Source organism: Mercenaria mercenaria, chromosome 14, assembly GCF_021730395.1.
Source record: "Mercenaria mercenaria strain notata chromosome 14, MADL_Memer_1, whole genome shotgun sequence".
Taxonomy (NCBI): domain Eukaryota; kingdom Metazoa; phylum Mollusca; class Bivalvia; order Venerida; family Veneridae; genus Mercenaria; species Mercenaria mercenaria.
Genome location: NC_069374.1, coordinates 1,387,884 through 1,411,223, shown reverse-complemented (window position 1 = coordinate 1,411,223; position 23,340 = coordinate 1,387,884). Strand labels below are relative to the sequence as shown.

General features: G+C 31.1%; 1 protein-coding gene across 1 annotated transcript in view; it reads right to left on the bottom strand.

Annotated features, from left to right (window-relative positions):
• Positions 1-23,340, bottom strand: part of LOC128546079 (uncharacterized) — a 29,566-nt gene that overhangs the window by 3,785 nt on the left and 2,441 nt on the right. The window contains exon 2 of the mRNA XM_053523975.1: positions 672-752. Within this exon, the coding sequence (XP_053379950.1) occupies positions 672-752 (81 nt within the window). The remainder of the gene's footprint in view (positions 1-671; positions 753-23,340) is intronic.

The window sequence follows — 23,340 nt, the reverse complement described above, 5'->3', positions numbered from 1 at the left end:
AACAATTGCTACTGCAGTCTCATACTTTTTACTGCAATCTAACACTTGCCACTGCAATCTAACACTTGCTACTGCAATCTAACTCTAGCTACTTTGATGCTACACCTGCTACTGTAGTCTTACACTTTTTACTGCAATCTAACACTTGCCACTGCAATCTAACACTTGCTACTGCAATCTAACACTTGCCACTGCCGTCTTACACTTTTTACTGCAATCTAACACTTGCCACTGCAGTCTTACACTTTTTACTGCAATCTAACAATTGCTACTGCAGTCTCATACTTTTTACTGCAATCTAACACTTGCCACTGCAATCTAACACTTGCTACTGCAATCTAACTCTAGCTACTGTGATGCTACACCTGCTACTATAGTCTTACACTTTTTACTGCAATCGAACACTTGCTACTGCAATGTAACATTTGGCATTGTAGTCTAACACTTGCTGTTGCAATCTAACATGACAAAATCATGCCTACAAAATTAAATTGCAGTAATCACTTAGTAATGAGAGCTATGGAATTGGCATGAAACAATGCATGTAAACATTTTAATTAAGGAGTTACTTTGAACTTTCAGTTACGGGGATTGACACTCATTGCTAAACAATGTAAAAGATATAAATATTTAAATTCAGGTATTTCTTGAAGTTTTGTAACCAATATTACCTTTCTTTTGTCGGCTCATGAATGGTAATTTTCCAAACAGTCTTCTTAAAACGTTTGGTTCCTTCCCTCCCTTTGGTGTTCCTGGAATGAAGTAGTATAGGAAAATGTTTCATAAAGCTGTAAGTGAAACATAATCGAAGGAAACATTGAACAAAACAGTCGTCGTTGGCAAGATTTTTCACAAATAGTCATATAATTATAAACCACAAAATACACAAAAATACTCTACAAGCTATAAATGATCATCTGTGCAAGTTTGTCGGATACAAACATATTTTGTCGGAGCTAAAATGGCATGACAAAAAAAGAAAACACTCACAAACTGGCCATAACTTTTACTCATAGAAGCTGATACAAGCCTTCATTCTTTTAAATAGTGATTCAATAGATCATTGTTGAAAATATCTGCAAGTCTGAACAAAATCAGTAAAAAGTGTTAAATCGCTTTACCACGACAATTTCAGAGTTGATTGAATAACGTTTATTTTGACCTTTAAATCTTCATCATTCCGAAGACTTACTTTCTATGAAAATGATATTCCAACCAAACTGAGGGAGAAATGAGATCAAAAACGATGTTGTTTAGTTTCTAGTTGAATAACGCAGTCCGTGACTTTAGCAGGGAGGCATATTGCTTTCCTTTTCAATGAACGCTACTTTACATCAACATAAACATAAAAGGGTTAACCCGTCTCAAGTGAAGCAAAATACATCTGAAAATCAGTGGTAACTTCTGATAAAAACTCTCACTACAATAAAATGAAACTTTTGAATAATCATCCATTGTGTTCATGCCTATATAGACTATATATCTCCCGTCTATTACATTTCTAAATATTCAGAAGGAGTAACTCTAGCAGGTTGTTTCTATATTGACATTTTATTGGCCCTGATTTCGAAACAAAGGGACATTCGAAAGTGGACTTCCAGTCTCTCAGAAATCCCATAAATATGTTTCGGTGATAATCAATGTGCTAACTATCATTTAAATACCCGCTACAAATTTATGGCCTGCGCTCATCCTATATTGGCTTATCATGCAATTATAAAAATTATACGGGGCCTCCGTGGCCGAGTGGTCAAAGCCGCTGACTTCAAATCACTTGCCCCTCATCGATGTGGGTTCGAGCCTCACTCGGGGCATTGAATTCTTCATGTGAGGAAGCCATCCCAGCTGGCTTACTGAAGGTTGGGGTTCTACCCAGGTGCCCGCTCGTGATGAAATAATGCACGGAGGGGCACCTGGGGTCTTCCTTCTCCATTAAAACTTGGAAGTCGCCATATAACCTATCATGTGTCGGTGCGACGTTAAATCCAACAAAAAATACAAATTATGCAGGGAAACAAGTTAATCCGAGGATTTGTGATGTTTTTTTTTCTTTCAATAATAAGAAAATTTTCAATTTGCATTTGTAATGGAGACATGGAATACCCTAAAATAAGAAAATATCGACAGAGAACGTGCTGTTAAAGAATTGTTGTATTCTGTTACCAACTGAATGTAACATAAATTAATATCTCCTTTTGTATTTATCCTTTTCCGTATTGAAAACACGCAATATACAGTCATTACTGTGTCATTTCTTGTAGCTCTGAAGGGGGTTATGAATCCATACGATGGATTATTTATAACCCTGTGATTCCCCCTATTCCCCCAACAGAATGGCATTACAAATTCACTGATTTCCATCATTTGTCTATTCAAATATTTTCTCAATGTCTAATGTACTAGTACGCCTCATATACACAGTTTATACACATCAATTTTGTAATATCATTTTTGTATGTATAACAAATGTCTAAGTAGTATAAGAAATGGCGCTTCTGGGACACTTTTTTCAATTTTAATTAACCACCCTCTTCTAAAAAATCCAAAATTGACCAATTAAAAAAACAAAAGATTTTAATAAATTATTTATTAAAATCTTTTGTTTAACCAAATGAAGAAAACATATATTTAAAAATAAAATCCAGAAGGAAAATTTAAGAGATTCTATATTTAAACTCCACACTCAAAATAGTTTAAAATAATTTATAATTGTTTGTTCATTTACTCTTTGATTGTTAACTTTTAGTATTCTATACAATAAATCATAAATATTTATACCATCTTGTAACATTTTAATGAAAAATAAACAATAATAACCACAAAGTGTACTTGTTTTGTCTTGATATTGTATGATTTAAATTAAAATGAGTTTACAAAATAAAATATATTGTTTGAAAGAAAGAAGATTTACTGATAATATAAATCCTCATTATGTTACAACAAAAAACGGGAGAAAAATGATAATGGCTACTTGTTCGTCTTGTGGAAGAATGAAATCAAAGTTTGTTAAAAGTACTATGACAGCAGGTAATTTAGACATCCATAAAGCAGTGTTACCTTTATTACCTAAAAAAGGGCTAACACTTCCAGGATATAACTATTGTGGACCAGGAAATCCTTTAGAAAAAAGGACCTCCTGTCGACGAACTGGACGCAGTATGTAAGACCCACGACTTTTGCTATGACAGCGGTGTAAAAAAGGGTATATGTGACAAACAAATGCTTTCCAACTTAAATAACACTAAATCAAAAACATTTGGAGAAAAGATTGCAAAACATTTAGTTGTAAAACCTATAATTAAAACGAAATATAAACTTGGTTTTGGGCAAAAACGAAAGTCAAAAAACGGGAAAGGGGGTAGAGTAACACCCCCGAAATAACTGTACCAAGCTACCGCTGGAGTGATGAATTAGCAGAGAATTACATAAGCCAATTAAAAGAAAATTTACAAAACGACGAGTGATTGTTCAATTATATTGATGATACTGGTCTGCCGATTTAGTTGATATGCAAGCTTTTTCATAAATATAATAAAGGAGTTAAAGTACTTGTTAACCGTTATTGATATATTCAGTTAAATATGCTTGGGTTATTCCAATATATAGATTAAAAAACGGGAGGATCTGTTACTGAAGCATTTGAAAAAAATAATTTTAAAAGATAGTATTCAGGGACGAAAGTCCCGAAGGACTGCAAAAGGATTCCACAAAAATTTATGGGTAGATGAAGGAAAAGAAATTTTATAATAAAAAGTTTGAGTCATTTTTGAATAAAAATAAGATTCAACATGTATCATACATTAATGAAGGAAAGGCCGTAGTAATCGAAAGATTTAATAGAAGTTTTTAAAAAGAATAATGTGGAAATATTTTACAGCTAAATAATATTTATACTTTATTTAGATAATTTGACAGGATATGGTTGATAAATTAACAAAACAAAACACTCTAGTATAAATTGACACCCAACCAAAGCCAGTAAAGAACTTAAATAAAAGGTACTGTTTCTTTTATCTTATATGGTAATTTTAAAGATACCAAAGAGTAAAGCAAAATTTAAATTGTGTGATCGTGCTCGCTTAAGCAAACTGAAAAGACATTTTGAAAAAAGGATATCAACCAAACTGGACAGAGGAGATATTTATAATTCATGGAATTAATAATACAAATCCCAGACATACACTGTAAAAAGATTTAAATGATGAAAAAATTCAGGGTTTCATTTTTATGAACAAGAACTTTTACCTACCTTACACAAGAAGAATTTTTAGAATAGAAAAAGTTATCAGACGGGACTATAAGAAAAAACAAGCTTAGTAAAGTGGGAAAGGTTTACAATGAAAAATTTAATAGTTGGGTACCATTTAGCGAACTGGAAGAATTTAATTTAAAAAATCTATTATATAAATGAGTATAAAAATCTTATTTCTAATAATGGAATAGAAACAATAGATCAATTAATTATTCACTAAACTAAACTAGCTGCTGCTTAACAGAAAAAGTTATAAATTTTGTGGAAGAGTAAATACAGATTACAGATTCCAGCAGGTATCTTTGGGGAGGTGGGGCGGTTGTGGCGGTGTGATTGTTCAGCTGCATTAACACTTGTTCCAGCTATTCCTATATTGTAGCAGTTGTGGTGCTGTTCCCAGCAATAATTACTATATTTATTAATAGATAAAAGTTGGCGACAAGAATTTATTTTAAAAGATCTCTGCACAAAATAAAACAAAAATAATAACAAAAGCACGGATTGCAGCTTAGCTGTTCGTAACCCCAATGATCCTGGAAACGAAGAAGAGAAAAAAGTTATTCAAGATATTTTTACAATACTGTTAGAAATGCAGAATGAAAAAACTATTCAATGCTTTGAAAACATATAGTGAAGGATTTTTAACTTTAACGGATATAAAAGTAAAAAAAAGAAGAGTTATATTAACTTTAACTTTATTAAAAGATTTTTCTTCTATAAATTTTTTATATAAATGAGAAAAATTATATCAGGTTGAAGGGTAATATTGAATCAGGAAAAAAAGTCGTTTTTTGATATTATTAAAAGAATATATCCTAATTTTAATATATTCCTAACCAATTCATGAAGGCAAAATGTTATGGGACCCAAGCGGAACTTCATATAATCTTTTTGAACTTGCTGCTAAGAAACTCTAAAATATTCATTTCCTTTTCAATTAGCAACTTTAAAACAGTCACATAAAAAATGTTAAATTCTGCTAAAAAATTTGATGGTGTTTCTTTTCTTGAACGATGTTATTTAAACTCACAACAACGGTTTTTACAAAACAATATTACGACAACGGTGTTATAAATGACCCCGAGTGGGCAGTATACAATCTTTTCTTAATTGATCATGTTATTAAAATACATGAAAAAACCCAATAGATGCTTTTATTTATGTTAAAACGATCCTGAAATATGTTTTCAAGGACTTCAAAAAAAGAAACAGAACTGAAAGAAAACAGAGTTGTTTAGATTATTTAAAAAAACTACACCAATTACACGAGAATGGTTAAACAGATGTCTCAAGAAGACATTAAAATTTTAAACAGTGATAACAATTTGAAAAAAATAACTTAAAACTTATTCAAAGTAGAATAGATAATATTACCTATTTTTTAAATGTTCTTTTAGAGGTTGTTTTTAAAGATTTTTTTCTATAAGTATATTATATATAGTGGTTACTAGAAAGTAGATAGAATGATTATGCCAAAATTATCTAGCACTTTAGGAGAAATAATGAATCAGGACAAAATTCATATAAAAAAGTTCTTAAAGGAAGAAATGTTATTAAATCAAAACTTAATCAAATAGTTAGCAGGAATATAAAAAATCAGTCATTGATAAATTAAAATATGTTAAGATCCTTATCTATTAGAAAGGAATTTATTTGAATGGGAATGTGGTTGTCTATTAACTGAATATAGAAAATGTCGAAAGGTTATGTGATCGTCCCAGACCAAATAATTATCCCGAAACAATCCTAAAAAAGTTATTGTAAGATTGTGATACTAATGAAGAAAAAACATATAAAAGCACCTTACAAAGCATCCAAAGGAATTTGGTATTAATGCTGGGGTAAATTAAAAAATGTGTTGTGAAGGGAAAAAACGAGTAAATGCGGAATATCAAAAAGTTAATGGAAAATGATATTATTTAAATATTTTATTTGTTCTTAAACTTTATTTATTTTATTATTATTTTTTTTTTAATCTTTTTTGCTTGAAGATTTATTTTCTAAATATAATATATAGATGGAATCGAGAGATCCACAAACAATATTATAAGAAAATTTGAAAACTAAAAATTGAATATAGACAAGATCCAAAGGAAATCAATAATATTTAACTTTAAACGACTCATTTGTATTCTTAAGCCAACTTAAAACTTTAAAAGGTATAAAAATAAACGTTGTTTTAAAAATAAACTTTTGTAAAAATGGATATAAAAATGATACAATATATAAATCAGCTTATTTTCAATCAAAAGCTTAGAAATTTTTAAACACAAACGAAATAAAAAAAAATTTACGTCCAAGCTTTTGATGAAATAATAAAATAGAATTGGTAATTGGAATTTAGAAGGAAGTGGTTGGAGAAAAGAGCCAGTTGATGCTCATTATATAAATAGATATAAATATACACCTCTGGCTGCTTCAAGTTATTTAGAATTTCCAAAAATTATTACAAAATCCAAAGAAAAGGATTAATAAAATATTAAAGAATGATTGATAACGAATGTTTTGATGGGTCATTTAGCTTACAAATTTTCCTGCAACAAAAACATTTCTGAAAGAGTTTCAAATTACAAAAAAAACATATAAACGATCTAGATATATACTGGAATTAAATTCTGTTACTTAAATCAAAAATACCTAAAATAGAAGTTTATAAATGATATTTCATTTAATATATTTGGTTATGAAGATCTATGGAAATTTATGTGCCATTGTACATATCAAAATATCGATACGAAGAACACTGTGATATGTTATTAATCTGTTAAAGTTAAGATAATGGCACGTCACGGAACCCCGGTTCCCTAATTATGTTTGGATAAAAGACTTTAATAGATTAATGTTTAAAAAAAAAAACATCAACATAAAAACATTTTTGTAAATCATGTTACAAAATTTTCAAAGAAAAAATATTAATGCACATGTTGAAAATTGTTTAAAGCTATCAATGGTGCATTCAGGGTGGTTAAAATGTGACCAGAGGTAGTAAGTAGAATTTGAAAACTACCACAAACAATTGAAGCTACCCTTTGTTTATCATGCTGATTTTTGAATCAGTAACAAAAGAAAGTTTCAAGTTGCCCAGCCCCAAATCAAAGAATCTTTCATTTACCGAAGATTATCAAAACCCCACATATAGATTGCTGGTTATGGTTACCAAAGTTGTTTGTGTTATGACGGACAAAATATACTAAAACCAACAGGGTTTTACAGGGACCCAACGCAGTTTATAAGTTTATAGAAAAAATGCTCGAGGAAGAAGAGCATTGTAAGGAAATATTTAATGAAAAAACTTAAGATAGATTGAAAATGTCTAAAAAAGATGAAGCTTTATTATGAAAAAGCAAACTTCTTGTCATATCTGTGGAAAAGAATATAAGGAAACGAAACACCAGTAAGAGATGGAATAAACAAGTTTTCCAAACGGGACCAAAGGTCAAGGACAACAGTCCTCGAGGGCTACCCGCCCGTCCGGGATCACTGTATTAATGCGAAAATTCAGAGAGTGCTCATTCAGAGGGTAATATTAATTTTTAGATTAAACACAAAAAAATTCCTGCTATTTTTCATAAATTTTAGAGGTTATGACAGCCTTTTTATTATGCAGCAATAGGGAAAATTCAATAAAAAAGAAAATTAACGTCATTCCAAACAATATGGAAAATACTGGCGTTTATGATTTCTGATTTAAATTTTTTATTGACAGTTTCCAATTTATGCGCAGTCATTGGATAACTTAGTAAAAAAAATCCCAGATTTTAAATTTTATCACAAGAATTTCTTAAAAATAACTAACTTTATTAAAAACAAAAAGGTGTTTATCCATATGATTACATGGGATTCATTCAAAAATTCAAAGAAACTAAATTGCCATTCAAATGAAGAATTTTAATCAGTGTTAAATGAAACTAATATTTCTGATAATGAAACGAACATGCTAAAAAAATATCTGGAAAAAATTTTTAAATAAAACTAATGGGAGATTACCAAGTTCTACCTAAAAAACGGGATACGTACTGCTTCTAGCAGACGTATTTGAAAATTTTAGAGGTTGTGATTATTATTATATATTAGATCCGTGCCATTATTTTAGTTAGTCCTGGGTTGGCCTGGGATGGCAATGCTTAAAATGACCGGAATTCAGTTAGATTTAAATAAAAACTGATAACGATATGTATTTATTTATTGAAAAGGGCTTAGAGGCAGGAATTAGCTAGATTTCGAACAGATATAGCAAATGCAAAATAATAAATATATGAAAGATTACATCAAAAGAAAAAAGTAAATACATTATGTACTTTTAGACCGCCAATAACCTTTAGGTTGGGCCTCTGTCGCGACCTTTGCCTCTGGGACTTTAAATGGGTCACCGAATAACATTATATGAAATTAATTAAAAAAGGTAAAATATTTTTATAATTGAATGTGATCTTGGCAATATCCAAAAGAATTACCTTCTGTTCATAGCGATTATCCTTTAGCTCCAGAAAAAACTTAAATTTACCAGATGAATGGTTATATAATTACAGTAAAATATTAAAGAAAAAATTTGATATAGGAATAAGCATTGATAAGAAGTGGTTCCGACTTTAATGAAAAGAAGAATTATGTAGTTCATTATAGAAATCTTGAACTGTATTCACAACTCGGTTTAAAAATAACCAAATACATTAGAGTTTTAACTTTTACGAAAGTCCTGGTTAAAAGAATTAATATGACTTTAATACACAGAAGATCTGAAGCAAAAAATTCATTTGAAAAGCGGACTTTTTTAAGTTGATGAACATACTCTGTATTCGTAAGAGATGGAGAATTTATGCAGAGGGTTAATATTAAACTTAAACTCATGACGAAAATATTTATTTAAAAAACATGTTGCCAAACCATATTTTTAGTGCAACAAAAATTTAACGAGAATCTTTTTGGGATTCATAGAATATAAAAGAAAGTTTATTATTATTAGACCTTGTTACGTCGGAAATGTTGCATTCTAGACTTATCAAAAATATTTAATGTATGATTTCCATTATTATTTACATTAAATAGAAATGTATGGAGATCTGCAAATTTATTATTACTGACACAGACTCATTGTGTTATGAAATTAAAACTAAAGATGCGTATAAAGGCTTTTATTAAGGATAAAGGAAATTATTTGATAATAGTGATTACGAAAGTCATCAAAATTTTACTTCGGTAATAATAAAAAAAGTAATAGGAAAATTTAAATATGAAAGATGCCGGATTCCAATAGTGAGTTTGTTGGAGTGCGGAGTAAAATGTATTTCATATTTATTAGAGAATTCAGTGAGCTTAAAGCTCGATTAATATTAAAAAATGTAAAGGAATTAAAAGAGTGTTGTTAGAAGACAATAGTTCATAAGATTACAAAGATACTTGTTTAACTCAACACTAAGTATGCATAAATTTTTAAAGTTATAAGATCAAAAATAAATAATGTTTCTAGTTATGTTAATAAATAAAACATCATTATCATGTTATGATGATATCAGTTATATCACTCGAGGGACGAGGTTACTACCCTTGCTTATACATAAAAATTTAAAGATTTATACTCTTTCACACTTAGAAAGAAACATAGTTTCTTATTTATAGGGTTCTTTTACGATGTAATTTTTCACACTTTAGAAAGAAACTAGTTTCTTATTTTAGGAATCTTTTACGATGTAATTTTTCACACTTTAGAAAGAACAAGTTTCTTATGTTTAGGACATCTTTTACGATGTAATTTTTCTTTGGGACATCACTTCTCAATTTTTATGCTTTTCCGGTTTAGAGAAACATAAGTTTCTGTTTTTTATGATTGTTTTAGGAGTACATCAGTTTCTCCTTAAATAAATAGAACCATAAAATTGTTAATTGATTATTTTTAACGTTTCAAAGAATTAATATAAATAACATCTTTCATGTTAAATTTATTAGCATAATTATAGAAATAGATTTCATTTTTTCTGTTATCTTTTTACATCATAACTTTGAAGAATTATATTTTTCTTTGTTTTTTAGATGTAATTTAGCTTCTCCTTTATTAATTTAATTTGCAATCAACAAGAATAATTAAATTACAATTAAAATGAAAATTTCTAACAATTATTACCATTTTGAACTAAACCAGGACTAGCATTTGACAGTTTTTCCGTTGGAAATAATCCACTATCAATATCTTCGGTTATATCATGTTAAAGAACAATGGAGGGTTTTCTTATTATTTGTCTTTCTACTTTTACTTACTTTTTCATTTATATTATTAAATATTCCCATTATATTAATTACGATTTTAATTCAAAAACTTACTTTCTTTATAATTTATCATATTCCCCAATATGGTAGGAATTTGACATAACCTCCGTATTAGAAACAAATGATACTTCTGTAGATGATGAAATCATCATAAGGATGAATATCAAAACATTGTCTTTCTGTTTAAATAAATTTTAATTTTTTTTGATACCACATCCCTTCCTCTCCCTGAATATATTGTTTGAATTATTCATCCATTACGTCTGCCATAATAAAGAGATCCAAGACATAAGCAACATATAAATCAATACCCTTCAGCTACGCGTGTACACACTAGACAGACGCAGAATAAATCCTCTGATTCTACTCTCCCCCCACCGCCGGACCCTAACCTCCGCTCACCTCGTACACCCTTCTCCTGCCAACACCCAACCTAAAAAGAAAATGTGTTATTTTGCATTTTTTCCAACTGTTCCCGAGCAACGTTTTAAATAAAAACCTGAATATATTTTTAAGTTCCAGCCTTTTTGGTCTGAAAACACATTTTTTAATTAGCACATCGGTACAGCTAGTTATATTCTTGGTTTGTGTTTATAAAAAAATCTTTATAAATCTACGACATTTCCAGATTTCAAATTAAATGCATTAAAATATCCCTGACACTTCCTATTATATTTCAGATAATGAATATATTCCGGACACGTGGCGATCAAAATACTTTTTCATTTTTATATATGAATGTGCTGCAAAGGAAATATGGTTCCCTTCACTAAAACCGTGATATATCCAAAATGAAACACTTACGTTTTACTTTTTCAGTTCAGATTTATATTCTGCAAATTTTAAGTTTTCAGGTTCAAGAATTACTTCAGACTAAATCTTCAACTCGTTTGTTGTGCTTCACCAGAAACTTTTATTTCCATGATATAATTTGTCTATTCTTTTTTCAAAAACAGTCTTGTTCTATCATTAATTTCCAGTCTGATCATGATTTATATTTAGTTGCTTTCAGTATTGGCAGATAATTGATTGAGCTTTAGTGGAAATTACTTGGGTATTAGCAGTAATTGATTTCTCCTTGTTTAGTTGATATTTAAAACTACAGAGTCCAGTATCATTTATTATTTTTTTAATTTTCTCATTAAACTAGTTGAATCTTTTTGTAATTTATTTCTGTAAGTGTACTCTCTAATTCCGAGTACTTTAAATTATGACGTGTATCAACAGTTACTAATCAAGATCCGGAGTTGTTTCCTAAAAAACCTTTCTAGTGATCATTAAATTATATTAATTGGCTTCTCCTTGTTAACTGTTTTTTCAACTTACAAGGTCCAGTTCATTTTTATGTTCTTCAACTTTAGCATTAAAATTCATTAATATCTTCTTGTTATTTTTTTGTAATATTACTTAAGTCTGCCATACTTTAATTTATGACGGTTGTCAACAGTATAATCAAATTCGAATTTGTTTTTTAAAGTCATCTATTTTAGAATTATGCTCTTTTTTAAGGTTATCTATGGTTGTGTCATGATCATCACCTCTTTATGAAGCTGCTTTTCCAATATTCAGATTTATATTCTGCAAATTTATTGAAAAATGTATCGTGTATATCTTGGTGTTTTTCTTTGTAAAGGCTAGTATTTAGTTTATTATTTCTGTTCTGATTTCTAACTGATACATATTTGTAACTTTTTCCACAGCTTCAATAATCTTGTCTTCAGCTTCGTCATGTTTCATCATACTATCTTTTAATTATTGATTTTGACGTGAATAAAATGTTTAAATTGACTCGAATACTTCGTTTATGTTTTCGTTTCTGTTCAATCAGATTTTCTTCAAGTTCTTTAAGAGAATCAACCATAGCTTTCATTTCTTGTCTTCAATTTTATATTGTAATTGTACTATTAATAATGAATTATTTTTAAAAATTCTTTTGTTAATTCTTCAATCATTATTTTTTTGTTTATATTTGTCTGTTTTTTACTTTTAATTTCTTCTAGATTATAATCATCTATTACACCTTGAACTTTTTTTAAACATAATCGTCTTCGAAACTGCAACGTCGGGTTTTCTTGGATTTCCTAGGTTTATAAGGTTATTACCACCCATATCTAATGCTCTGTTCATTGTGTGATCCAAGTTCCTTTATTTCTGTTGATGAAGATACGAATTCCGATTCTTTTTTAAGTATTTTTTAATTGTTTTTAGTAGCATAATCACTTAAATTTCAATATCTAAATTAACTTTACTTATAATGTCATGTTGATTAATTCTTTTACATCATTAAAAACTCCCATACTATATAATTTCCTGTAATAAAAATGTTTTTTCTTAAAAACTTCCTTGGTTTGTCAATTATATTAAGAATCATATTTTTGATTTGTTGATTAGCAAAAGAGGTTAGGGTTAATATTTTGTTATTTCTTACAACTCATATCATTTTCCCGTTTACTTGGACTTTCAACTTTCAAATAAAATATAATGTGAATAGTTAATCCGAAATATCTTTTGGTACTTTTATAGTAAGAACACCTGACTCTTAGTATAAATAACACAAAAGTCTTTTATGACTCCCTTTGAATGGAAGTATTTGCTTATTTCATTCTGAACCTTTTTATCTTACAATACAAAATCATCAAAATAGTACTACTTTTTGTTTTTCTGATTCAAGGTTTCTCACAAGGTTCAATTTGGTTGGAAATCGGCCGAATATTCTAAGTATTTCATTTGGATTTACTTTAATTTTTTTTGCAATTTGGTTTAAGTGGTTAATTAAATCCTGATTTTTAGATGGTTCTGGTTTTTTGCATACCAAGTATAATTTATCATAATATATAAGAGGTTTGCGAAGTATATGAATTAGTGTATTTGTTTTTCAGATCCTGAACTTCAACATATTAACATTTCTAAAACATGAATCCGGCAATTTTAAAGGGATATTGCTTAAATTGTTTTAAGTTTTTGTGTTTGACGTTACTGTTTGTATCATAATTTGGAATTTCATTATATTAATTTTATTTCATTATTTTACTTATTTTACATTTTCTATTCTTTATTATATAAATTGCAATCAAAAATTAATGAAATGAGAATAAGAAAACTTAGTCGGGCAAACGATGAGGTCTTAGAGAAAAAATAATGAGAGATAAAAATTAAAAAAGCTCAATTCGGGATATGTACCTGAAATTTATAAAGCCCCAATTACTGATGGAAATAATTGAAAGTAAAGAACATTATCAAGTCAGTTAAAAGCATTACTGGAATTAAGGAACAAATTAGCCGTTACTAGGTGAAGTTCATTACCGCCGAAATGAATCATATGGGTTTGGATTGATGAAGTAAGATGAGTTTGAAAGATCAATGAAGAAATTTCCTGAAAATTTGCGGCAAATTTAGATATAAATATCGATAAAGATGTATTATCAGGAATTTTGATTGCCCACATTTTCAGAGTTAGCATAAGCAAAGATAAGGGATTGGACAAAAACAAGAAAAGAGGTTACGAAGTTTAAGAACTGTACTCGTAATATAAATAAACACAGGAAAAAACATCCAGATGAATAATTGAAATTTTACAAGATGCAGAATTATGGCGGCTGCAGGTGAGTATGTTTCGGAGTTAAAAACGACAAGAAAATCTTAAAATATAACGGTAAACGCTTATCAAACAATGATTAATGACTCAGAGGTATTTGGAAAGGGAATAAGATATCATAATTCATATAAAGTTTCACCAAATGGGCAATAAGGTAATTTACTTATTAACTTAAAATTACTTTTATAGGTCAAAACAAATTAATCGCTAAGGATAGAATAACCTGGAAAAGAAGTAAGTTAACACTAAAAGTAGATGATGATTTGATTGATTTGATAATATAAGATATAACAATAATAAAAAACATTAAATTCATTTCTAGAAAAAAATATTTAAAGAATTAACAGGAAAAAATCAGGATTAACTAATCAATAAAAGATCTATGAATTTAAAAAAGTAATTAGGGGACAGGGAGGGACAGGGTTATGACGTTTGTCCATGTAATCCAGGAAAGAATTGGTAAGACTTGGAGTTAATTTGTGGTTCGATTGATTGCTGATATATTTATGATCAGAACTAAAAAACGAGGGTATTAGGTAATAGATCAATTATTAAAAATGAATTCACTCTTTCCAAAACAAAACATGAAATGTTATATAAAAATATTTTTCTTAATAGATAAATGGAACAAAAAATAGTATTAAGTTCTGAAAACAGTTCAAAGATGAATATAAAAATATTCCAAGTGATTTTACAATCAGATTTGGTCGTTCTATAATTTTAGATAAATATAAAACTTATGTGTCGGTTTGGATAGTATTAACACTATGACTTATGCTTGGCATTTATTAGTGATGAATTTGGATAAATACCCCATCCCTCCCACCCGCCGAATTCGTTATAATAATGGTAGATTGGAAAAGATATTATATTACAAATGGTTCTATAAGTTACACTGATATTAATAAATAAATAAAAAAATAGACACTATGGGGAAACCATTAATAAGTAATGATGGATTATGGAATTTGGATAATCAGACATTGCTGCCAATAAGTTTGGAATTGGATTTATGTAGTTATTAAGATTTTGATTTCAATTAAAAGATAATTTTATGTTGGATTAAGGAATGTCAAAGTTTAATACATTGCTTGGATTTGAGAAAAAAGCATTTGAGTAATACTTTGAATGGGGAACTCATCACCAAATATAACTAAACTCTGTGGTTCATTTATATTCATTGTGATCTAATGTAATTTCACTTGTTGATGGTAATTTCAGTGATATTATCTATGCTTTAAGTACTGCCGATTTAACAAGCGCTTATCCGTTTACAAAGAACCACAAAGAGTTGGATATTCTGAATTTAATAAAAATATTTATAAATTCAATAAGAATTTTTTTTACAGACATATTTTGGTAGAATAATTAATTTTTTAATGAAGGTTGAAACAAGGTGTTTACTTATGTATTAAAAAAATTAATTAAAATTTAGTTTTATATAATGCTACAAGAAATCGTTTAAGAAAAATAAAGGATATTTATTTATGTTGATGGCTCCACGGGAGAAAAAGGAAAATATACATGGTATAACCTGTGGTCTCCGAGGACGCGGTCATTGGTACAGGTATCTTTGACACTTTAACGAAATTGTTTTCAAGTGGAGTTGCATCTTCAATTAGCACAGCTGGAAAAAAAGCCCTGGAAACAGCAGGAAAAGCCACGTTAGAAAGCGGAACAAAAAAGGTTGGAATGGAAGTTGGAAATTTAGCTGCTAATAAAATTGTTGAAAAATTTAAAAAGAAACCTACTCCGGCAGTTGGTAATTTAATTGCCAAGGAATTACAAGAAAAGAATAACAGTAAAAATAATAAGGAGGAGGAGGATATTCATATGAGAATAAATAGAATATTGTCAGGATCTGGGACGCATAAACGTATTAACAGGTTAATTTATAAAAAATAAAATAATATATAATATATACATGTTTAGAACAAAACAATATTGTGAAAGATACGAACTAACTTCTATTCAATTAGATACAGCTTTAATATCTGTCTTGGGAAATAATGTTAAGCAACAAAAAAAACGGATATCACTTTACAATTAATGATAGAAGCTCATATTTTGATTGGTTTAATAGTTATTTTGAAGTAAGTTTTAAAGTAAATAAGCTTGCTAATGGTAATGATTATGGTGGTGGAGATCAAATTGCTCTAATTAATAATGCAGCTTCATTAATTGATCAATTGGTGGTTAAACAAAATGGAAAAATTGTATATGATCGTAATAATTTATACAAAGTAATAAATGTAAAAAAAATAGTTGAATTATCTAATGATTATGCAGAATCAACTGGAACAAATGAATTTATCTATTTAGATACTACTGCTACTGCTGCTGCTGATGATAATAAAGGTTTTGCTTCTAGAAAGTTATTAATCCAGGGTGGTAATGAGGTAAATGCTAAGATTCCATTAAATAATTATTCATTTTTTCAGGGTTTAGAAACTAATATTTTACCTCCAAGTCAAATTCAAATAACACTGCAGCTGACAGATGATGATGAATTAATTTTTAGAGCTAATGCTGCTGATGTTGGTAGAGTAATTGTAACAAAATTAATTCTATGGGTTCCACGTTTGATTTTTAATGAATTTGGACTTAATCTAATTTTTGAAAGATTTACAAAAGCAAGATGGTCATACCTTCGGGAAATGGTGACACAATCAACTGATACACAACAAAATAATATAACCTTTAGAATAACAGCTGGTATAACAAAACCACAACATGTATTTGTTTATTTACAACGACCTGACAAAAGTAATTCACAAGAACATAACCCACATTTATTAGATACATTTAAAGTTAATGCAGCAAATAAAAATTGCACTTTGAGCTCCTGTCGTCTTGAAGTTGGTAATGGTGTTTTTTATCCAGAAACTGAATATACAAGTATATCAAGAATATATGACGATGTAATTAATTATTATTATAAACAAAATAATAAGACTACTGGAAGTCTGTTAAATAGATCAAACTTTTATAGTTTATTTGGATTTGTTCATTTTAACTTAGAATATAAAAAGGAAGTAACTACAGAAGATCCTAAGCATATTACATTAACAGTTAAGTTAAATATTCCACCAGCAGCTAATATTCGTGTTTACGCAATTGTATTGTATGAAGAAACATTTGAAATAAATACTATTGGAAATGAACTTGTTATTGTTTAAATAAAATAAATTTTAAATAAAATTAAATTAAAATAAATATAAAGTATATAATGTCATCAAATTATATTGAATATAAAGTTAACCTAACAGATGGACAAAAGAAAAATTTAGCACAAGCTTATAATAATAAAATTCCACATACTTTTAGATTAAAACATGAACAATTACGTGGAAACTTCCCTTTACTTTTAACAAAAACACAAATTAATCAAATTGAAAAGTCTATTAGAAATAATAAGGGATTAGAAATTACAATTTCAAAAAAACAGATGTCCAGTCAAGGTCAAAATGGTGGATTTTGATGTATTTTGATCCATTTGGACTTCCTCCGCCGAAGGAGGTAATTGAATATATACCAAATGTAAAGTACAACAATGTTCAATATCAAGACAAATCAAGTACACTCTGTGAATATTATTGTTTATTTTTCATAAAAATGTTACAAGATAAAGTACCGTTGTATGATTTATTGTATAGAATACTAAAAGTTAACAATCAAAGAGTAAATGAACAAACAATTATAAATTATTTTAAACTATTTTAAGTGTGGAGTTTAAATATAGAATCTCTTAAATTTTCCTTCTGGATTTTATTTTTAAATATATGTTTTCTTCATTTGGTTAAACAAAAGATTTTAATAAATAATTTATTAAAATCTTTTGTTTTTTTAATTGGTCGATTTTGGATTTTTTAGAAGAGGGTGGTTAATTAAAATTGAAAAAAGTGTCCCAGAAGCGCCATTTCTTATACTACTTGTCTGGATTCAGATCACAGTGCAACATAAGAAAATATTATGTTATATATAAGAAGAAATGTATTCTAAAATTTCAACGAAGGAATTTCTTCATTGAACATTATAACATACATTATTATTCAACTTTACAATATTAAACCCTCTATTAGACCAACTGCAAACATCATATGAAACAGAAAGAGTTAATACCAAACATAATTGGGCCAACATATTTCAATCTATTCGATTAAAAATTTCTTTGTTTGTTTGTACTATTTTGATTGATGTATATCTTTTTATCAAATTTTGTTAATTTAAATATAGTACTCATGTTTGTATAAACAATTTGTGGAAATAAATACATTTTAAACTAACTGAGCCAATATGAGAAAAACAGAGCAAATACGAGAAAACAGGGCCAATACGGAATTCAAACACTTTGACTGGTTCAAAAGAGAGAGGACTAATACGGAGAAGTTATTTTCAAATGACGCCATTTTGTTTTACATCAGAGTTGTATTTTACACTTATTTTCACATTTTTGACACAAAACACATCTAACATGTTCATGTATAATAACCAAGTATGACTTAGCGGAAGTATGATGTCAATGTACGTCTTCATAGATACAATCATTCTTTCGCTTTGTGTAAAGAAGTGTATTCTGTCAAATTTTTCTGACAATTTTCAAAGAAAATAATGAGAAAATATGCCAAAATCAGATTATTTAAAAAGAGGAGACTTATCTTTAACAGACATTTTGATAGTGTGGACTATTTGTGCAATGATAACCAGCGATTCACATGCTGTAAAGTGGAGGAATATATAGGCGAACATTAGTGTCAGTTGTAGACTAGCAAACAATTTCGGATAAGAATTAAACGAGGCATGGGAGTGTATAATATGTGCTTGGTTAGTTGTATTATCTTGATCAACACATATGTGTACAATTCTGTGTCTCGTTGCATGCAGTCTGAAAGGATATGACTTTTAAAGCAGCTTTTTTCAGTTCAAATGATAGTATACCTCCTAAAGAAAATAAACAGTATACCTCCTAAAGAAAATAAACAGGAATTCAAAAAAAATGTAAGTTCTAGTTACTCTTGATTATGTACCTACATACAACTCATTCTGTTTTACTGGCTAAAATGATTATGATTTCTAAAATAAGTCTAAACAACTTGGTAAAGATTTTTCACCTGAACATACATAGAAAACTCACAGGCAGACATAGGGCCGATTACTTTGAAAAGTAATCGATTATCAATTGATTATTAAGACAGTTTTAATAATCGATTATTAATTGATTAACAGACCAATTACTATTAATCGTTAAATTATTAATCAATAACCCAAAGTTATCATGATTAACGATTATTTTTGAAAAGCACAGGAAGAAATATAAATCGCATAGTTCTAAACATAAATATATATAACAGTGACAAAGTATATTCATGTAAGCAGTCAACTAGAGTCAAATGGTTCCTCACGCCTATATAGTTCAAATTTGTTTGTCGCATTTTCATCATGGGTCGTTCAAATGTCTTCTCACTCAGCTGCAGCGTTCAGGCAGAAAAAACTTTCCAGCGATACTGAACAGCTATCAAATAAGGGCAAAGGTGGCAGGTACAACAAGGAATTTGTCAGCATTGTCATTCCAGTATCTGATTTGGCCAAAGTCAACATAATCTGACATTAGGAAACCTGTAATTTCCTGCTTGATAGGATCACAACTACCAGACATATATCACAAGCTAAGAGCAATAATGAAATTTAGTCCTTTTATATTTCTTGAATAAATAGGGTGTCTGTTTTCTCTATATTCATAATTTTAACATGTCCAAAACATTGATGAATGATACTTATTTCACTTGGGTATTGTTTACATTTTACTCGGACTTTATCATTGACTCCCTGTGTAAAATCTCAAATTTTTAACTAAAATAAAGGTATTAAATCGATATAATATTTCAATGAAACTTCAAAGTTTTGTTGTTTGTTACATCATCTGGGGCATGTGCAGTGAAAAATCTTAATTTTATTTTTAAAATGGTGTGATATCTATTTCTAAAGTCACTATATGTTCATTGTAAATATACTTTGTTATACCCGAGTGGAAACTGGAAGGTACTCGAAAATGCAGCTCTCTGATTGGACAATTAGAACCCCTAATGTACTGTAATGTCATGATAAAGTTATGAATTAACTTTAATAACTTTTAAATCTCCATACAAATTATTTTATCATGTATGGTGATTTAAAACTGTGCCATATGGCAAAGTCTAGACAGATGTTTGAAATTTGTTACACCTTAATTAGGTGATAATTGTCACAAACAGATTATTAAATGATTTTGGTACAGAAGATTATGTAAAATCTACTATTCTATCCCATTTTAGAAGTGCCATGGCAAAGTTTCGATGTGGGGTCGCTCTACTGAAATTGGAGGCTGGTAGATATGAGAATCTAAACGTTAACGCAAGAACTGTTCATTGTAAGAACTACCTTGCGGCCTCAGGCAGAACTACAGGGGACCCGGAGAAGGTCTGCCCCCAGACATGTAGCATGCCAGGCCCACCGGAGTGTGGACACGCCCTGATGCCTATGAACAGACCCCCAGCTATGGGACAAATAGCTCCTGTGTTCCCAGGATAGGGTAATAACTTGGAACTAAGGGTTGAGGTAATCCCGAAAGAAACCTAGGGAGTTGAAGACAGAGGTGTTGGGCCATTGGCACTCTCTTAACGAACCACAGCACCATGCAATATCGCTATGACTATACAGCCATCCGGTATTCCAAAATGTGGTGCTGAATCCTGAGGTCCCTCCAGGGGGATACATTGTCGGGCTCTGAGCCTCGACAGAGTCCACCCACAGCTACTGGGGGTCCCTCCTTCAATCCACAACATACAGAGAGGAGAAGGAGGAACATACCAAGAAGAAGAACCAATTCGCATCAACCTTTCAGGCTGTTGCATTGGAATGCGGAGGGTGTCCTCAACAAAAAAGCTGAACTTGAGCATATCCTCCATGAGAAAGACATCAATGTATGTTGTATTCAGGAAACTCACCTACAGCCAGAGAAATCCTTCAAAGTCAGATGATACCAGTGTTTTCGCTGTGACAGAATTGGCATACGAAAAGGAGGCATCATGACATTGGTCAGGAACAACATCAGCGCTGTCCAGACCAACACGCATATGGATGACTCCGAGTTGTTCCAAGTTCTGAGCCTCAGAAAGAACGAGTTCAGTTTGAAACTTGTGAAAATATACTCTTCAAGTGACAAAGCTCTGTCCCTTGACAAAGTTACAACTAATGAAACCAGGTTCATCTTGTTGGAGACTTTAACAGTCACTCACAAAGCTGGGGATATGACCACCTTGATAAACGTGGAGAGGAAGTGGAGATCTGGCAAGATGATAACAAGCTAAACCTCATCAACAAGCCAGATGATCCCCCAACTTTTTACTCCAGAAGCTGGCGAACAACATCAACCCCTGATCTTATGTACTGATGACATACATGGACATGTCAAGCAGGAAGTCAATGAACAACTGGGAGGTATCGAACATCGCCCAGTCCAAATTACAATGGACCGTATAGCCTCTACTTCACCTAACATCCCCAGATGGAACTACAAGAAGGCCAGGTGGACCTTATACCAAAGTCTGAGTGATGAGCTCTGCAAAGACATCAGAGTGGAAGGTAGAGACATCAACCGGGTTGTCAAAGACTTCAACGCTAGTATACTTAAGGCTGCTTACAGCGCCATTCCAAGGGGAGCAAGAAAGGACTATAAGCCCTACTGGAGTGATGAGTTGGATAATCTGCAGGCAAAGTTATCAGAAGCCAGGGAGGAAGCAGAAAACAATCCCTCACAAGAAAGTTACCTCTCTCTACAGCAAGCCAATGTCAAATTCCTCAGGCACAAACGGGAAGCACAGAGGAAGAGCTGGAGAAACAAAACAGCCTCGCTCAATCTAGAGCGATATGGCCAAAAGCTGTGGAGATTCACGAGACAGCTGAACGATGAAGAAACAGGAAGAGGCTCAGTACCTCTGGAAGAGAATGGTGAACTGTTGACGGATAAACAAGCGGCAAACACTTTTGCCTCTAACTACAAAGATGTTTCCAACATCCCCATCAACAGGGAATGGCAAAGGGAAGCCCGAAGAGAAAAAAGGGAAAGGCAGACAAGCCAAGTGACACCAGAATGCATGAAGCAGGGTCTTAAACTGCATGAGCTACGGACAGCACTTAGGCAGTTGAAGACAAAGAAGTCTCCTGGACCAGATTGAGTCACAAATGAAATGCTGACTCATCTAGGCACTGAAGCAATTTGCAAACTCCTGGGAATTTACAACTACAGCTGGACACAAGGACTGCTTCCACAGATATGGAAAGAGGCAGTCATGATCCCCATCCACAAGAAAGGGAAGGATCCAAAGAAGGCTGCAAGCTACCGCCCTATCAGCCTAACCAGTTGTGTTGGAAAGACCATGGTGAGGATTGTGAATGCACGTCTGAAGTGGTACATGGAGACTAACAACCTATTCGCAACGCAACAAGCTGGTTTCAGACAATTCCGCTCCACTGAGGACCAGACCACTTACCTATCGCAAGAGATAGAGGACGCCTTCCAAGAGCAGAGAGTCGTGCTTACAGCATAGATTGATCTGCAGAGGGCGTTTGACAAAGTCTGGACTGATGGCCTCCTCGTCAAGCTGATGAGGACTGGAGTAGGAGGTCACATGCTGAGGTGGATTAAGTCATACCTCCACAATAGGAGAGCAAGAGTCAGTTTAGAACATGCCAGCAGTAGGAAGTTCCTGTTGCGTCATGGTGTTCCACAAGGCGGAATCTTATCCCCTACACTCGTCTTGCTTTTCATCAATGATTTGGTGTCTGAACTACCGAAAGAAGTTAAGGCTGCTCTCTACGCAGACGATCTGGTGTTATGGTGTAAGGAAGAACATGCCACTACAGCCACATAAAGGATGCAAGAAGCCATCAACAAGCTTTCAGCTTGGGCTGAAGATTGGTGTGTATCGATCAATACAGAGAAATCGTCCACCACACTATTCTCCCTGTCGTCAAAGCAGAGGGCGGGAAAAATCAAGATGGGAAATACTTTGCTGACTAAAGCAGACGAGGCAAATACCTCGGAGTGACCTTTGACAAACGACTAACCTGGAAGCCCTACATTAGTCAAGCAGAAGGGAAGGCCCGTAGAAAGCTTGCCATGATGCGCAAACTTGCTTGAACAATGTGGGGAGCAAATGAGCAAATACTCAAGACAGTATATCAGGGAACAGTG